This window comes from Esox lucius, chromosome 2 (assembly GCF_011004845.1).
Source record: "Esox lucius isolate fEsoLuc1 chromosome 2, fEsoLuc1.pri, whole genome shotgun sequence".
NCBI classification, from domain to species: domain Eukaryota; kingdom Metazoa; phylum Chordata; class Actinopteri; order Esociformes; family Esocidae; genus Esox; species Esox lucius.
In genome coordinates this window covers 32,310,407-32,328,946 of record NC_047570.1, presented here as the reverse complement: position 1 = coordinate 32,328,946, position 18,540 = coordinate 32,310,407, and the positions used below count along the sequence as shown (strand labels likewise).

The window sequence follows — 18,540 nt, the reverse complement described above, 5'->3', positions numbered from 1 at the left end:
AGTGAACATTGAGTTCGCGTCTGAAGTCTGTGCTGAAGTCTGAGTCGAGTCACAAATCCCCATGGGCCAAGACAGAGACATGTCTGAGCCACAAGCGGAGTCACGTGTCTCCACATTAAACCAAAATAATTTATCCAGTCACTAAATGGCGCTCTATCCTGTTCCCTTTATTTCCTTGCCAATAAATGTTTACATATAGGCTAATGGAAGTGATAAAGACACCAGGGGTGCATTAAACAATACAAAATGTTATAGTTGCAGAGCTGAGGGGACTGACCTGAATTTGCCCAAAAGCTATTTTGCACCTGAAACCATTTGTCTGAATGAACACACCCCAGGCCCAGTTTGCCATGAACGAACAAGACGCAACCTGAACAAATGGTTAATGTGCCAATGGGCAATACAAAGGAACAAAACGTTTAGTGGTCATAAAAGATAATCTCTTTTGAATGGGAAGCGATGGGGTCCAGCCGTTTTCAGTGAGGAAGAGACAGACTTGTCAGTGTGATGCAGTGGAGGTGCTCCCTGACACTAACCATACTACTTTTCCACGAGTCGCAGACCGTTCTACTATCAAACTCAAAGCTACTGGTCTTCATTTTTCACAGTAGCTTGTGTTTCTTAACCAGGCAACAGGTAGCCAATCGGATAGCTGGCGGCTGGCAAGTTACGGGGCAGCCACAATGTGATCTGGGACGGAGGAAAAGCAGAGCTTGCATGCCCTCACTCCCCAAGAGCACACGAGAAACCTCTGAATAGAACCGCTCTGAGCATCTAGTGTAACTTGCTCTTTTCACATCCAGTCCCAGTGCAGCCTATACATTTTAAAAGCAAACGAGACCCATTGTGCCATAAATAGTACCTAAGAACTGTCCATACATAACATTCCAAACTTTTTAAACCAGCTCTCAGGTCTCAGAAAACTATCAGTCTTGATTTTGGGGGTTTTGGGAAGTCATAACGATTCATAGCGGCACACTATGAAGCCGCTCTCTCAGTTGTCTGTGTCATTACACATTTTAAAGTCAATCGAGTTTTGAATATCTGTTTTGAATACGATAAAATAGCCTGTCTGATTGTAGTCTGAGTCTGGTTTGAAATTCAAGTCTGAATCTCTTTAACTCCTAAGGCATGCACTCCAGGGGAATTAGGATCAGGGACGACCATGTTAGCCGTCAACATCTTAAAAATAAACTGTCTTCAACTTGAAGCGAGGAGTCTGATGTTTAAGACTGATGTTTAAATTATCTGTGGTGGAAGAGCGAGACGGGTCACATGCACGCCTGACTGAGGCTCTGTTCAATTATTGATGAGAGACAGATTAGGCATGTAGATTGAAGTATGAGGTCTTTTAGTCAATGCTAACTACAGAAGGTTGTTGGTTTAGGATCAAGGCCGTGATGAAAGCTCTCATGAAAATATAATGTGATTGGGAAAAAGCTTTCATCGCTCACTGAATCAGTTTATGCAGTAGCGGTACATTTTTTATACTATATGACTGGCACGTGGCAAAGTGTGTGGATACATTTTTTTTGTTTAAAGAAGCGAGTACTTACCAGTTTAATTGCCACATACTCGTTGGTGTAGAGATTTTTACCTGAAAGAAAGAAGAGAGTGGTGGCATTCAGATACGAGGTCTTTGGTAAATGATCTACCTGCTGAAAACATACCCTAAACAGTGGTTTGGTGTTCAGCCTAGTATACAGAAAATGACAATCTCCAAAAGCAGTTGGTCAGAGCAGAACAAAAAAAAGGCCATGGAAAAAGTCTGTGCTGCTCAAAGGCACTTCAGTGCAGCCTCAAGAAAGGAGTGTGGACCCATCCATCTAGACAGTGAGGTCTGTCTGTGTGTGTGTGTGTGTGTGTGTGTGTGTCTCTCTCTGTCTCAAGGATGTTCCTTCCAAGAGATTTGTTGCAGAAGCAGCTTTCATTAAATCTAATGACTACCAGGAGGATAAGGATTTTTACAGGTTGAATTAACATTCTAAGCTTGACAACTTGGTTTGAAGGACTGAAATAACAAAATACGATTTGTGAAGCAAAATGGCATCTCAATAGCTTTAAAACCAGACAATCCAATTACCAGACAATCCACGGCCCTATAGGTGGATACAAAATCTACTCTGATCAAAATGACTGCAGTTCTGCGTATGATGCATTTATATAAGGACAGCTCAACGATCCTTTGGTTAAATACCTTTTATGTTTCAACCAGGAAATGACCATACAACCCAAGTCAATACAACTGAAATCATGTGCCTTTTTAAACCTGATGACTTGGCGGAGTACACACAACCCCACATAAAATACCTTCATAACATGGCATAAAAGCGGCCTACGCTTTGGCTTCCAAACGTTGCCATTTTTGATAACTCAATGGTATGTGAAGTCGGAGCTGCTGTCTGCCCACACTATTCATGGCTCAATTGCACTACGGATGACAGGGAGAAAGAATAGATCAGAATCAAGGCCTATCCCACAAAATAAGTCTAAAAACAACAGAAGCCACGCTGGACCAACGAGGCCTCTGGTCAACAAATATCCCAAACCCCAAAAAAAGCTGCAGGACAAACGAGATAGTGTGAGCCACACGAAGAAAAATCCCACAGAAATGTCTAGCTAGGTCACAGTTCGCCACATAAGCCCATTACCCTTCCGCAGTTTTTACCAAGGATGAAACCAAAAAAAAGGCCTGCTGGCCTGCAATTAAACCTGATAAATGCTGTTGCCCTCGCTGGATTCTAACCCGGGTCTCCCACGTGACAGGTTGTCTTCACCCACTATGCCACAGAGTTACAACTGTGAAAGTGCCGGTTAACATTATGCCAAGTTTGAATATTTCACAAGACACAATTAAGCTTTGTGTTAAACTGACTAATGCTTCTTATTAAGTTTACCTCCACTAGAAATAGAACTGTATGGCTTTTGTCACTGGCTGTTTTAACAGCTTATTAGCCAGTAATCGGCTAACTAGTATCTACTAACTTACTACTTGGAATAGTCAGAAGAACTGAGCAATTCCTAGTGAGACTGAAGATTAACTTTACACTGCCAAAGCTATTTCATTTTGTGGCACAACACCTTTTGTTTTTCTTTCATTCATGAATGACATTGATACAATAAATATCAATGTAGGTGACGATAACTGAAGCGAGAAGACAAGACAATTGTGGAAACCCCTACTCCTTTACTGCCCAAGGGGGTGATTTAGCCTATATTACCAGAAAAACGCATAGATGCGTACTAGTCGCAATATAACCGTAAAAAGTTTTATTTTAGGCTTACCATAACATAGCTACTGAAGGTTCTACCTACTGAGGTTTCTATCCTGAACCAATCCTAGGGTATAATTTGTTCTGACTGTGATGAGGCTCGAACTCCGAACCTCTTGGTTGATAGTCCGCTTCTCTAACCACTACGCTATTTAATAAGGGGTAGTAGGTCACTCACTCACGCAGTAAGAGACATTGGCTCTTCTTGGCCAGCTCCGCTTACGCGGTCCGGCAAATATATGCAATTATGAAAATATGAAGATTACAGGCGCCGCTCATACCAAGCTTCAGCTCTCCAAAATTGCCACAGCCGATCTTCTTGCCCACGCGGAAGTTGGGCCCGACCATCAGCACTCCGGAGGACGCGGAGGAGCTGGAGGGTCTGGGGTGCCCGCTGCGCCCCTGGACCACCTTGCTACTCCGCGCCGGCCGCTCGCCATCTTTCGGATGGTCCATGGCACTGCGGGCGCCGCCGGGCGGCTGCTGCTTTGACGAATCCAGGCAAAAGCCTCGGGCCGTGCCCCAGCACAGCCGAGTCACTGGCACCGCCTCAGGCCTGGCAGGGCAGGGCAACACTCATGGGCCGAGGCCTGGCACCAACCCCCCCCCCTCTACCACTCGCTGTGAAGGCTGGCCGGTGTGCTCGGCATCGGGCGGGATCGGGCGGAGAGGGGGGACCTAGGAGAAGACAGACATGTTAAGAAGGAGCCTCTCGCGTTGCAAGACACTGACTAAATATAGACAGTAGTGGTTTAAAGAGGCGACCTACGACCGTTGGTGTCACCTGCAAGTCACACTGCTAGATTGACCGCCTGCCCTAAGAGGCATCGGCTCCATATGAAAATAGAATTAGCGATTGTGAGAATTTCCCTGGCTGAAATAAGAGCCGGCTGAACTGTGAGCTAGATGCTTATCAGTAGGCAAGACGGCAGTAACGGAAGAACACTAAGTACAGTCAACATCTTAAGGTTTACTACTGAAAAAAAAATAAGGCAACCAGTAGTTAATTGATGTGTCTCAACCATGGAATACTTGTTGCTGGGGATCCTACTCAACACAAAATGTACTGGAGATTTGACCCTGGAGACAAAGTGACAGTGGGATTTTTTTTGAATATTACACCCACGGGCTGAACTCAAGGATGCGGGAAGGGAGATTATTATGTAAACCATTACATAAAGTGATGTCTCAGCAGGGACACGGCAAAACAGCGCTCCCGTTAGCAGGCCGGTTCATTGTAAAACATATCACTTGCCACTCAGCGAGCCTAATGCTCTCTCACTCGCGCGCGTCACTACCAATTATTGGTGTCGCAGAGTTGTCATCAGCAAAAAAAAAAAAAAAAGTGTTAGCACATTCACTGCTGCTCAATGTACTTTAATCAACACTAAGAACCCTGAAAAACACAGGCTAAATTATTTGGTGTTGGATGAACTTGTAATGTGTAATTGTAAGGTGTGCGAGTGTGTGTGCGCGTGCATGTGCCTGGTGACTCATGTTCAGTTACTGAAATACCATCGCCTGCACAGATCTCAGCATCAAAGACAAGCGGTCGCTCTTAAGGGGCAGCTCTGCAGCGTTCTTGTTACACAAACCCCCCCCCCCGAACCATACAAGACTACAAAACAGGGAGAGCATTGCACAAACAGTGGAGGAGAGGTGACTGCCAAGTGCCCCGGCCCCATCCGGGACAATCCCTGGTATCCACCTGTCTAAACAGCTGTCACACTGGATCCTGCGTGGGTCCATGTTAGTAGCTATGCCTGAGTTGTGGGCGCAATGATTTTTAACCAATAATCAATATTAATAATCAATTTCAATTTATGATTTAGATGTGTTAAGGGGATCAATATTTATTACTAGCTAGACACGTAATATTTTCAGACTAAGAGTGCACACAATTTAGTCTGTTAAAGAATGGCCATCAATCAGGCTCTGGATTAGAACCCACCCTACATTCTTGACTGAGCTTTGCTATAACAATGTCAATAATGTACATTATTTTGGCATCATTGCTTTGCAATGGTTCTCAAAATGCAGGCAGGTGCGAAGTCCAGTAATAAAGGTGGGAAGTTATATAATCTACTTAGTATTTATTATTGCAGCCACGAAGATTTGAATGTGTTAAAACACAATTACCTCCCTGATATGAACACAGGCTGTTGTTTGTTGACAAATTTGTCATTAGGTCCATGACCAGGTTTTGGTTTTGTTACCTAGTTTTTCCTGCTCAGCATTTCTCAGTGGATGTAGTAAAACAACCTTCGTGCCCAGCATTGTTATCTCACATGTTGACGGCTCAATGCTCATTGGCTGTTGCCAGTAATTCTATGTCATTCGCCTCATGGCAACAAAATGTTCTTTACCTTAGAAAATATGTATCAACTCAGACGGGTTGGGCAAAGAAAGTTGCTATGTCGGACTGTGATATGTAATGCACATGTTACACCACCCAAACATAAGACACAATTGAGTTACAAAATATGGATGCTGTGATGGCATAGGTTCGGTAGCATACCTTTGTTCAATAAATATTTCTTCTAATTCACTTTTGGTTGAGGATCTGAAATCATTCACTGACAAAGTGATGTCACCTTCAACCACCCACCTCCTGTAGATCTACCCCTTCACGTGCCATTCCGCCAATTTTCTGTTGAAACACAGTTCTGTACCTTTAGTAGATTTAGCCTAGGCTGTTCGCAACACTCAATCTCTTTGAAAGAGCTCCCCTACCTGACAGATCAATTAAGGTCACTGATTGGTCAAGAGCTTCCCTCACATTGTTTCACTTGAAAGGAAATAACAATCAGCAGACATTCAGCTCTCCTTGGAATTGGTTTGACAGCCCTGCTCTAAATAGTGTAATTAACCTTTAAAGGAAAGACCAGCCCTGGAGGGGGCCAGGCAACATGTTGGGATTCCCACTGTGGCAGTGTCAACGAGCAGCTGCTTCTCCCACTATCTGCTCCCATGTACTGTAGCTTGAGGCAAAATCTCAATCCCACTCACAAGTTCTCCACACAGAAACATAGGCTGGGCTAATCCAGCTTTACCAACCGAAAAAGTGGGGCACAGACCAGAACAAAATGAATGTGTTTCATATTCCAGCCCTAAATAAAAGATATAAACTATTCAATTTTCAGTTTAAACCTCAACACACAAAATAAAACTAAAAAGGGAGCCAGCAGTGTAGGGGAGCTCTTTCAAAGAGATTGAATGTTGCGAACAGCCTAGGCTAAATCTACTAAAGATACAGAACTGTGTTTAAACAGTAAACAAAACAAGGGTTTATTATGTTTTGTACTGTTATGCTACCTGAGATATTAGGCATTTTGATTCAAACCGGGAATGCTGGGGAATTGGGATCCTAATAAAATAAACAGAATTTGGAATCTAAAGGTTTCCTTACTAAAGGTGTAATGTACTAAACAGAAAATAAGTTATAACCAGTGACGTCGACACAATCCCATGGGAGACATGCTTATCTGTTGATTTAGTTATTACAGTAATGTTCACAAACAGCGCTGATCCACTACAACAAGGTAAACACTTCCAAGCAGAAGTGACGTTGCTTATAGCCTACGGTAACGTTACTTCCGTAGACAAAAGCCACTGCATGAAAATGAATGTGTTAATTGACGTTTGCTTGTTTTCACAGAGAGCCAACGAATGGGAATATTCTTAAGTTCTGTTTGTCAAAGTAAAGCACCCAATAACGTTAACATTGTTCCATTTAATCCATCATAACTAAATGTTAACTAGCTAAATTAAAGTTACTGTAATTTTGCCAAGGTAAAGCGTTAGAATGATTAGCTAAGCAAAACAATTCAATTGTATGAAAAAGCAATAACTGATGCCACTCCTCTAGATGTCAATGTTAACCTTTACCGAACGTTTCTTGCCAGGGTACCTAACTTGGCAAGCATATTTAATGGATATGTGGTAAGAGTTTGTTAGCCTAATTGATAGGTAATCACACTGTTTCTGATGGAACGCCTAATCTCGGTTAGTAAACCCAGCGATAAGAGGAACGAGGAAATGGAAAATATCGTCGTTAGCAACAAGGCTAGCAAGCTCATACCATGCAAACAAACACCGACTTACTTTAGCTGTAGTAATTCCTCAGGTTGATTGAGACGTCTCTTGCAATTTCACCGAAATGTCCACAAGGAGCTCGATTTTATTTACGCTTATATATTATCAGTATTATCTATGTATCAGTGAAGAGAGACTGAGTATCAACCCTTTAATTATTTTTCTTCTTCTTCTTGCTCGTGAAAGGTTGACGTACTCCGGAAGTACAAACAACGGCACACCCGCTTGCGTCAACTCTTCCAGGTTGCACACGGCGCGAATTTTGAGTTCAACAAGTTTTGTTACCTTTCCAAACATATAATTTTATATCAATTAAACAGTGTAATATTCGTAATAACTGCACGTGAGACATGTCAGTTACCAGATGATGATATTCAATCTCCCATGCTTGACTGGGTATACTAATTTATACTACATTTAATGTATTCATAAAAACACCTCAAATTTTAAAACCAAGTTTACTCAATCCTCTTTATTATTTCCACCTATCACACTTTCAGAAGTATCTTAACTAAATGTAAGTGGTTACAAAAATAAAGGACATCTTGTGGGAAAAGAACAAACACTCATATAAATGTTGGGTAAGAAAAACAAAGGACCGTAGACACTTGTTATCACTGCATTTGTCATCATGACATACTGGTAGTTTATAAAAAATAAAGAAACATTTCAATCACTGGATTCATGTTGAGTACTGTACATATTGGAACACTGATGCATAAAAAAAAAGGAGGATTTTAGGGTACAATCCTGAGCTAAGCTCAGACTGGTTTGACAATTTTAGGTTACAGATGTACATCAACTGATTATAAACAATGGCGCACAAAGACACATAGGTGGGCACACCTGTGCACATTAATGAACACACAGCACCTCCATTTTGTGCATTTATCATAGGTCCAGAATTGCCCAAATTGAGGCCTATTACACACTTTTACTATCAGTTCAAATATGCTCTTTAAACCAAAGGGGCGGTTCATATGACAGGCAACATTTGCTACATTCACTATATGTTTTTGTAAATCCAAAATTATTTAATGGGCTTTAGTAAACATTTATTAACTGGTCAACAATATTATGATGATTCATGACAAGTGCCCTCTACTGTAAACTACTGCTGCTTCTGTAGGGCAGTACCTCGAGTACTTCCGGGTTAGAGTCATAAGCATGGGTAGCCCAAGATCACGAAGAAAAATTCATACCATTGACCTAGTATTTACATACAAAAGCTATAATGTCAAATGACGCTCTGTTGAATCATTACATTATCCAAGTGCAGATGTAAATCATACTGAAGAGCTGGAACATAAAACCACTAATGCTAAATAATTATGGATGAGCTGTGGCTCTGGTCTGAGTCATTGTCTTCTTGGTACAGATTCAGGAGGTGAAGACTTCAAAAAGGCGGTGGGTCTTTTCCTAAGGTCCTCACGTCTTGTCAAGCTATTGCTTTTGCTTCAGGCAGGAATGCTTCCCAGAACTTAATGAGCTAGATCATAACACGAGAACAGTTAAGACAGCTCATGCAAATCTGAAGTATAAAGGCCAATATTTTGAAGAAACATTACTTAAAGGCAAACATCCTTTGATAAATTAAGCAAAAATAAAGATTACCCGCTGCTGAGATTGTAGAAAAGACTCCAGATATTTCACTAACTGGCTTTTAAAGTCTTTGGACTTCTCCTTCTGTTAGATGATGGGGAGAAAATAACTGTCAGGCAGATTCTCTCAAGCAAAACAATCAGGTATTGTGAATGCAGGAGCAACGGTTTCTCTAAGGAAAAGGACAAGCCTTACTTCAAACCTGAGGACTTCCTTGCGAACGGTTACAGAGATCCTGTCAAAATCCCTCTCATACTGAGTGACTTTACCTTCCCACTGTGAAAAGACATGAGGGGTATGAGGTAGAGTGCAAGTACAAACAGTCCTCAGCTTCACTCTTCCTTTTCTGTTCGTTGACCACTGGTCAGTTACAAACTTCCTTTACCTGGTCATTTAGGTCTTAAGAGTGCATTTACTTTGTAGTTTTTACATCTCTGGCTTTAAGTGGCAGCAAGCCTCAAAATAATACTCCCTCCTTTTAAGTAGGTGATCCCAGAGTGCTCTACCTCTGTGATTTCCTCTTTGGCCTGCTGTAGTTTGTCAGGCTTGTTGGCCCACAGCAGTTTGGCCTCTGCCTCCCTCTTCTTCTGCAATGTGCTCTGAGACTCCTGCCATCGCTGCCAAGCTTTCATGCGCTGCTCAAAACAGCCCTGCGGACGACAACGAAAACGACCCAATTCAGCCACAGAGCAAAAGTTCCGGCCATCGTTCACACCACACTGACTTCACAATGAAGGCACAACGACTGTAGTAAGAGAGGTGTGTGTATTTTTACAACAAAGCCAGCAACATCTTTACAACTCCTCCATTGGCATCTTGAGTAAGCATGAGCGTAGAAGGGGAAACCCGTACCCGTACGGCCCCTAGTAAGCGGATGTAGTCGGCCAGCAGCTCAGCAAAGATAAAAAAGTCGCTAGCCGCTTGCGCCTGATGTAGCGCCTCCATCTTGTCCTCCACCTCTGCCAGCTGAGAGAGGGCACGCGAAAGAGCTGTGTTGTCCTCAGAGGTGCCCAGCATGGCTATGCTCTTGGCAAACACCGCAGTGTTCCCACAGAGCTCTGACCAAACAGACACATCAGGGTCACGTCACATCTATAACATCAACTTTATGATCTTTACAACATTTTGGGGGGGGGGGGGCAAACATTGTACTCTTCTAATGATCTCACCCTTTCTATGGTTGACCAGGGACTCCACCACAGTGTGCAGTTTCCTCAGCTGCAGCTCTTCGCTCTCAACCTCCTGCAGTTTGTCGTCAAACCACTGGATCCAAGAGCAACATGGAAATCATTTTTACTGCAACCAACCAATTCTCATTGAATACAACTCAAAGTCAAAGGGTACCTACGAAAGGCTGTACTGAGGCATAACGGTTTTACGTGCAGTAGTCACATTTTACGTAAAAAAAAGAAAAACCAAACAGGAATGAGCTCAAACATTAAATTTGGATTAGTTTACTGCTGTGATCTAATTTTGTCCTTTGAATAAATCAACAGTGATGTCCCTACAGTGTCGGACTCGTTGATCTTGATGGTCATCTTATTGACAGCATCGGAAGCCTTGTTGATCATCTTCAGGAAGCCAGCACCACTCAGAGCCTGTGTACTCACTGCCCGAGGCAGCTGACACACACACACACACACACACACACATTATTACAGTACTTGGTCAAAGCAAGATATTTGTCTCAAATGACTGAATCGCCTACCTCATCTCTTTCCAGGAACTCTCTGACATCAGGGTCTTGCAAAAGAGATGGGTGAGATACTACTCTCTGTAAGTACCTAGAAAAATCCCACAAATGTAAACTAGCAGATCTATAGGAAGAAATAATGCAGTTCCTTCAGTACCAACAACTACACCGTAAATAAACCCATGGTTGAGAAACTGTCGCATTGTGGAATAAATTAATGAAATACAAGAACAAGCCAAAAAAAAACAGTACACATACAGTAAAATAATGGTAAAAGGTGCAGCCTTATTTCCTACCTCTCAAGAGCCGCTCTCCTCCTCTCCACAAAATCAGCTGAGGATGAGTCCTCCTTCCCCACCTTTACTTTAGTCATCCCTACAAAGTCGTCCAGATATGGTGTTACCAGAGCACTTAACCTGTTAAATCTACTGGCCTTCATCTGGGAGGTCTTCATTTCTGAGATGAACGTAAATGGAAAAAGTAGTTCCTGACCTACAACGCTCTTCTCTGGCGGTGGCGGGATGATACAGCCGTTTAGGGAGTGCTTCAACGACAGCTTCTCGTAAAGTCCGAGGAAGTCACTGAACCTTCTCCATACTGAGAATGTCCTGTTCCTGAACATGGGTAATGTAGTCTGGGGATTGGGGTAGTTACTAATTAAGCTTAGTATATGTTTTTACAAGACAAAAGCAGACAGTTTTATAGAGGGCATATTCAGAAGTAGGTTTCTAGTTTAGTGTTTCTCAAACCCAGGTCCGCGGACCGGCACTGGACAGTGGTAGCATGCCTGCCACTCCATTGTAAATCTCACTGAAGTATCCTTGAGGAAGTAGCCCATAATTTCCCAGTCCCTGGCACAAAAACATTTCAGAAGCGCTTCCCTAGAAAACATTCTTCATGGTCACACTGTAAAATACTGTAGACAAAATTGCAACCGGTGCCCAACAACTGTGCCAGATAAAAATTATGACATGACTTTGCTACAACAGCAGCTACATACCACAGTGGACACCTTGTAGGCCATGTAAGCGTTCATGCCGTCTCCTAAAAAGGCAAATCACATGATCATGTTACAGAGACTGAAACACTGGTAAGTTCCAAATGCAAACCACAAAAGGCACAAAAAACACAAACTGGTAATACCACTCCATATCCTTATATTATTTAAGTGGTACACTAGGAATCAAGCTAGACCTACACAGGCTTCAATCACCCTGACATTTCATCTGAAGCTTCATCTGTACCATAACATTTTGAATTTTCCTACATTTCAGTGAATGTGACAATATTTAAGATGTTCAAATAATTAACTTTTCTGCTAAAGGTTCAGTGACGAATTCTGGCCATTGAATCCATTACTTCTAAGTGATCTGTGCGTTACCCATAATGCATGTAAGATGAATGCATGTGCCGTTACACGCCTGCTGGGGATACTGTATTAACAGGCAGACAAGCAATCTGAAACATCTGAAATCGGATAGGGACTGAGATGGAACGCAAAGCTAACTAAAGCAAGCTTTAGAAAATACTACATATAGCTAACATCGTAGCAAATCCCATCAGGACTAATAGTGGATAATATAAAAAAATAAATTGACAGTATTTAAAGTGATTACATTTTTGCTTCTAAATACTGAAACAAAAACCTGATGGCAGGGCAATATAAACAAAACTTACATAGATGCACACTTGAAGTAATTTAACAAACATTCACAGTTTAGAGCCGTTTACTGTAGTGCGCAAGTATACACTTATTTGTTGTTTAGGATAATTAAATTACGTACAAGGAAAAAACATGTTTGGTCAGCAGTGTTTCTGTAACACATGTATGCATGCGCTACTTTTAAGTAATTCCAGATAAGACCATTTGCTAAATTTTAAATGCTACAGTTTGCTAAATGAAATGCCAACAGATTGATGTTTGTGATATAATTCTACTGGGAAGGCATATTCAGCGTTGTAAATAACATTTAACTGAGGTTTTAGGGAAAGCCTTTTTACATACCCAAAGACAGTTATTACATTAGCATTATCCTTCTATTCTTATTGTCTGATGGATTATTTAACATCCATTTGACTTGGCAGCCCAAAAAAAAAAAAAAAGGAAAATCCCCACAGTCTTTTCTGTCTCCAGAGGAAACTCTTAGGTAAATACAACAATAGACAAATATCCTTACCAATTTTCTCTGGATTGGTGACAGCAACGTCCAATTCAAAGTTGTCTTTGACCTCATCCTCCTCCAACTGAATAAGTGAAAATGAATGGGTGAACAACAACAACTTCCAGAAACTGCAATAAAAACCATTCTGTAATATGTTAAGAAAAACATCAAGAAAAACAACAATTTGGAAAGCTACTCATCTTTATGCTCACGATAATATTTAATCTGTTTTTGTATTTTCATTTACCCAATTTCAATTTCCCAGCTTCACAAACCACATTTGAGTTCACGCGCACCCAACCCACAGCGGGAGGCTAGAGAGCCACATGACAAGGCAGACCTGCCCGCCAGCATTTCTCAACACCCTACATTCATCCACGGCCAGGAAACATTGACTAGGGTTCAGCCGATCAATTGTCGGGAGGATTAATTAGTGCACAGCTTAGTCACTGTTGCTCTGGACCACTACAGTCACCTGACTGGAAGCGAATGAGCCACGAACAACACGGAAAAAAACGAAACTTTGTCACGACGATGCTGGTCCTTTTGGAGGCCTACCTGCTCCATAGACATGGGCTGCGTGGTCGACTTTCGCGTCGTCGGTGAAGGACCGGCCTCTGCTTCGGACGGCTTGGCTGCGGTGCTGGGGCCCCCCCCGGCTAGCTCCATCGAGGCCTCTGGGGAGGAAGGGTGACATGCTTCGTCAGCAGTTGCCATTCCAGTCGTTCAGGCTAGTGTGGCTGGTCAGTACACGCGACAGCACACCTGCAAACAGATCACTGTCATCGTCGGAATGGACACCACTGGACTTATAACCGGGGGGGCTGTTGGAAGACCTGGCGGCGGGTCCGGAATCCTCTTCACTGAAGAGATCTGCTGGTTCTTCGCCATTGGCTGTGTTGGGCTGAAAGGACTCCGTCCTCGCGGCAACGGGATTTCTCTGAAAGACACCGGACACAGAAACATTGTAGGTTAGAGAGGAATTCAACATTGACGTCACAAATATTTCAATATAGGGTGAGCCCTAACAACAATCATTGGGCGGGGGTGAGGTTATCAGTGAGGAGGGGTCCGTTTGGCTTACTGTGACAGTTTAAAAGAATGATTAATATGAAGTACCATTAAAGTATCTCCATTACCCATTTCTTATGAACCACTTCTTAAGTATATAGCCATCAGTCTTTTACGGTCAAGCTACTGTTTGCCAAAACATTATTATATTCTCTGTGGGCAATTGAGAAATAGGACTTAACAGTAAAACAATGAATTCCAATTAATACTTTAAAATTTCAATAATCATTTAATCTCTTGTCCATAAACTAATGCCATTTGAAGGTGTTACATTTCATTTTGCTTGTTCAATTGAACACAAAACTACTAAATAATACAGAAATCAGGGGCCATTATATTAAATGTACCAAAAATAACTACGGTTCTTGCACAGTTAAAATGTAATTTGGTGCAACCACTATGATCGGCTAAGAAAATATATTTGTATATTACAGTACATGTTATTTCCATTGAAGACACACAGAAAACCGCTAAGGTCAATGTCACTCAACTTTTATAGAAATGTTCCTAAAAATTTAATACCCACAGAAACTATTAAAAATGTTACTGAGATGTTTGAAACAGATTTGTGGGAAGACTAACTCCAACTATCATCTGGAAGCATTTGGAAAAGCTATGACAAGGGGGAATCCTGGATTTAAGAACAAACCATGTCTTTTCCTGGTCAAAGTGTATGGGCTGCAGATGGAGAAATGTATGCACCCTAAAGTTCACACACAGAGCAAGATCGTCAATGAGAAGCAAATATTGTATGTTTGTACTAATCCCACATAGGGAAGACTGTGAATACTATTCAAGCCATGAAGCAAATCATAAGACATACACCCAGTTGGTAAATATTTAGTTGGTGTACGAGCAAAAATATTCAGACCATTTCTACAGAGAAACTGAGCTACAGTTTATTTATTTAAAAATACATTATATTCCATGCATATGCATAATCATTGTGACATGTATTACTATCATCATAGCAGAGGATAACACCCCGTTTATAGCAGAGGATAACACCCCGTTTATAGCAGAGGATAACACCCCGTTTATAGCAGAGGATAACACCCCGTTTATAGCAGAGGATAACACCCCGTTTATAGCAGAGGATAACACCCGGTTTATAGCAGAGGATAACACCCCGTTTATAGCAGAGGATAATACCATAATAGTAATAATAATTAAACTTGCAAGCCATAGCTAATAGGCAAGCCAACGCATGCATCATCATAAAAATCTGGCTAAAATAACTTGTATAACGGCATAGCTAATAAGGCCAGATATGAGAATGTGTGTGTGCTCTAAATTCTTCTGTACTGCCTCACGGTAGGTCTCTCGCTGCAAGTCATTGAAGTGCATATCAACCTTCATCTTCAATAATACATAAACTGCTAGCCTTTTAAACCAATTTAATTGGCCACCCAGGTGGCATAGCAGTCTAAGGCAGTCTTACAGCACCAAGCTGGGAGGAGAGAAGGAACCAATGGGAAAGAATGTATGGAGGGGTAGATGGAATAGATGGAGGGTTAGATGGAATAGATGGAGGGTTAGATGGAATAGATGGAGGGAGGTAGGGAGGGGCGGTACAGACGGGAGGGGGCACAGACACAGGGGAGAGGCCTCGTCTTGGGGTGTCCCTGTGTTTCCCCTGTTGTGTGTCCTCATGCATTTCGGCCATTACGCATCAACAGCGAGGGTGGGTCTGACAGACAGCCAGGTCCCGACAACATTAATGTTCTTTTGTTATTTAGGCAGTCTGACTGAACTGGTCAAAGGATCTGATGTCTGACAATGCAATGATAAGGTGGAAGCAGGTTGTTTCTAATAGGGAGTTATATTAGTACAGTTGATTTCCCTGTAGAGTTAATAATAATAATGTAGAGTTTATGATAATGTCTGTCCAATTCACGGTGGACTACTGTGCTGCGGATACAACACTCCAGTTCAGGAGACTTTCTGTCACACATGAAACAGGATAATAACTAGCTTTGAGAAACAACAAAATGATCCCACCAACTGTCGGTTTGAATGGAAGGCAATTCCTCCCTCTAGTGTTCACATGATGAACTGAAAAATGTACGGTGATATACACTATTGCAGTAGCTGGAGAAATATCATCAAACAATGTTGTACATTCTTGACACAAATGCCTAGGTGGGAGTCTTGCATTACCCTGGGAGTTGTTGTGATGACACAGGGCCATACATAGAATGAACATGTCAAAATTACAGAGTAATTTCTTCTTATCAATATAAATTACAATAATCTTGCACCAAAATGATACACTGTCTTTGACAGATGATTAAGAACTTCCTGAACATTTGAGGAGAAATGTGGTTATCTGCTGAACTGCAGGGTCACATATTGTAGACTTTAATGTCATATGACAACACATGGAGAAAGTGTTACGTAAAAAAAACGACAATTTAATGCATCAACCACATTTTTCAAGTATTTGAAATAAAATATCTCCCTTTGTACATTTTCTGTTATCACCCAACCAAGACCACTTTTGAACATCAACTTCAGATGTGGCACTCGCTAATATGTTCACTTCGACCTGCCAGCCGAAATAGAAAAAAACAATAACGCCTTCTTAAAAATACGAGGGGTGCCAAACCAAGGCTAACACGCAGGAATGAGCGGTCAACCGATTTTATATCAAGCAATCTGGATGGAAGCCCACTATGTGATCTCAAACCACTGTCATATGCTCTCTTCTTTGGCCGGGGGGCCAAACGTACTAGTAATCTGGTAGAATTAACACGCTACTGAAATTGGGAAAACAGAACCATTTACTGGTAGCTATTTTGATCTAGCAGAGCTGCCCAGATCCACACTGCCAAAGGACAGCAAACACTGCCTACATTGGCTAAATAGTCACAACAGAATTCGCTTGTTAGCGTAGGATTCCTGTTAACCAGGACAGAATGTGTTGCAAACTGGTAACTTGAAGGGAAGGTTTGTGCTTGACAGGTAGCTGGCTAACTAGCTTATCTAGCCTTCCTTGCTGCCTGGCTAAACGTTTCTTTACAGTGTACAGGGACAATAGCTAGATAGCAAGCTAACATTCAATATAGGAATTCGTCACTTTTGGTGTACAGGCATGTTTTGATTCTTACATTTCCAACGAAAATATCCTCCCCCTCGTCACTATCTCCATCTGCCATTTCGGAAAGTGGGTCTTGGTCCTCTGATCCTGGGAAAGGAGGGGGATTCCTCTGTGAGTTAGCCGCCATGTCTGTCTGTGACATGCTCGTAGCAGGCTACGTCAGCGGAAATAAATGAGTGTGAAATACTGTCTGGAGCGACCCCTGCTGGAAATTAAATTGCAATGAAAAATGATATTTTTTCCTCCACTGTACTGTAATTAAACGTAAATGTTTCTGTAAATAGTAATATAATAAAGACCATATATAAAGACTGTAATGTAGGATAAACAAAATCATATTTGGACTCACTATCATCTATTCACATTCAGATTTTTTTATCCCAAAGCTGACTGAACATAAGATATCTGAATTGGGCTGCTTATAAAAGCAGCCATAAGAGATGATACACATACATGAGTCTTCATGCGTTTTGATCTCTGAAGAAAATGCAACATTCTTTACACTGCTACTGTGGGTGAATTATATGATAGCTTGCATATGAAAAGCAATTGTATAGAGCATCTGTATGACATCTTCCCTGTGTGAATCTTGGTATGACTGACTGGGTTTGCCCTGTTGGAGTAATTGGCTACATTCTAGGCATTGATGTGATCTCAACGGTGAGAAATTAATGTTCCAGAGTTTTTGACCCAGTAAATCATTTGTTGCACTAAGGACAGCTTAGTGATTTCTCCCATGTGTTCCCTCTGAATTATTTCACCTATGTATTCTCTGAATGTTTTGCTCAGTGTATTCGCATGATTAATAAAGTATTATCTGAGTATTACTAAGCCTGACAGTAGTCTCATACTGAGTATCACTAATCCAGACAGTAGTCTCATACTGAGTTTCACTAATCCAGACAGTAGCCTCATGCTGAATATTACAAATCCAGACAGTAGTTTTACACTGAAGAACAGTTTTCCAGACAAGCCTAAAAATTAAGCTCAATCAGGTTTTCAATCCAGGACTAGGACCTTTAATCCTGAGTCTGTCATCCTCCTCTGTAATGGAGATTCCACCCTGATGGTCTTATTACCTTATTTCACTCGAACAGCTGCCATTCAGGCAATCTCCATCTAAATTCTTAATCTTAATTTTATTTTTCACAATGGGCAAATCCTTAACAACCCAGTTGGATATGATTCCAACAGGGTCATCAGGAGGCCTCAGCACATGAAGTTCAATGTCCTACATACCTACATTAAAATGCTGGACGTCCTTAGTGGCGCTGACTACACTTAAACAGCAACATTTAAGACACCACCACTGTTTCTCCTCTGCTTCTGTTTTCACCATCACTTCAACTCAACCTACCTCACCCTATTCGCCTTCCTTCAACCCAGCCCTCCAGTGACCTCAAAGAAACCTTAGATTTCAATTGTATGCTGGTGCTGGTCATAAAATTAGAATATCATCAAAAATTTGATTTATTTCAGTAATTCCATTCAAAAAGTGAAACTTGTATAATGTATACATTAATTCCACACCGACTGATATATTTC

General features: G+C 41.6%; 2 protein-coding genes across 9 annotated transcripts in view; both read right to left on the bottom strand.

Moving 5' to 3' along the window:
- The window catches only part of csnk1g1 (casein kinase 1, gamma 1), a 32,065-nt gene extending 24,508 nt beyond the window's left edge, over nt 1-7,557 (bottom strand). For all 8 annotated transcript variants that reach the window (XM_010875529.5, XM_020055324.3, XM_020055330.3 and 5 more), the window contains exons 1-3: nt 7,377-7,557; nt 3,554-3,950; nt 1,557-1,597 (exon numbers count right to left, since the gene is read on the bottom strand). In XM_010875529.5, coding sequence (XP_010873831.1) covers nt 1,557-1,597; nt 3,554-3,728 — 216 coding nt within the window. In that variant the 5' untranslated portion in view covers nt 3,729-3,950; nt 7,377-7,557. The remainder of the gene's footprint in view (nt 1-1,556; nt 1,598-3,553; nt 3,951-7,376) is intronic.
- A 262-nt stretch (nt 7,558-7,819) lies between these two features.
- On the bottom strand, nt 7,820-17,170 carry LOC105013784 (sorting nexin-1). The gene is made up of 15 exons (XM_010875566.3): nt 17,006-17,170; nt 13,590-13,764; nt 13,383-13,501; nt 12,840-12,906; nt 11,663-11,706; nt 11,155-11,296; nt 10,959-11,037; nt 10,678-10,753; nt 10,478-10,591; nt 10,139-10,232; nt 9,822-10,027; nt 9,476-9,619; nt 9,165-9,245; nt 8,982-9,053; nt 7,820-8,856 (listed from the first exon to the last, which is right to left on the bottom strand). Exons 1-15 carry the CDS (start codon nt 17,135-17,137, stop codon nt 8,806-8,808), a joined length of 1,596 nt encoding a protein of 531 aa, XP_010873868.2. The 5' UTR covers nt 17,138-17,170; the 3' UTR covers nt 7,820-8,805.
- Between the last annotated feature and the right edge of the window lie 1,370 nt (nt 17,171-18,540).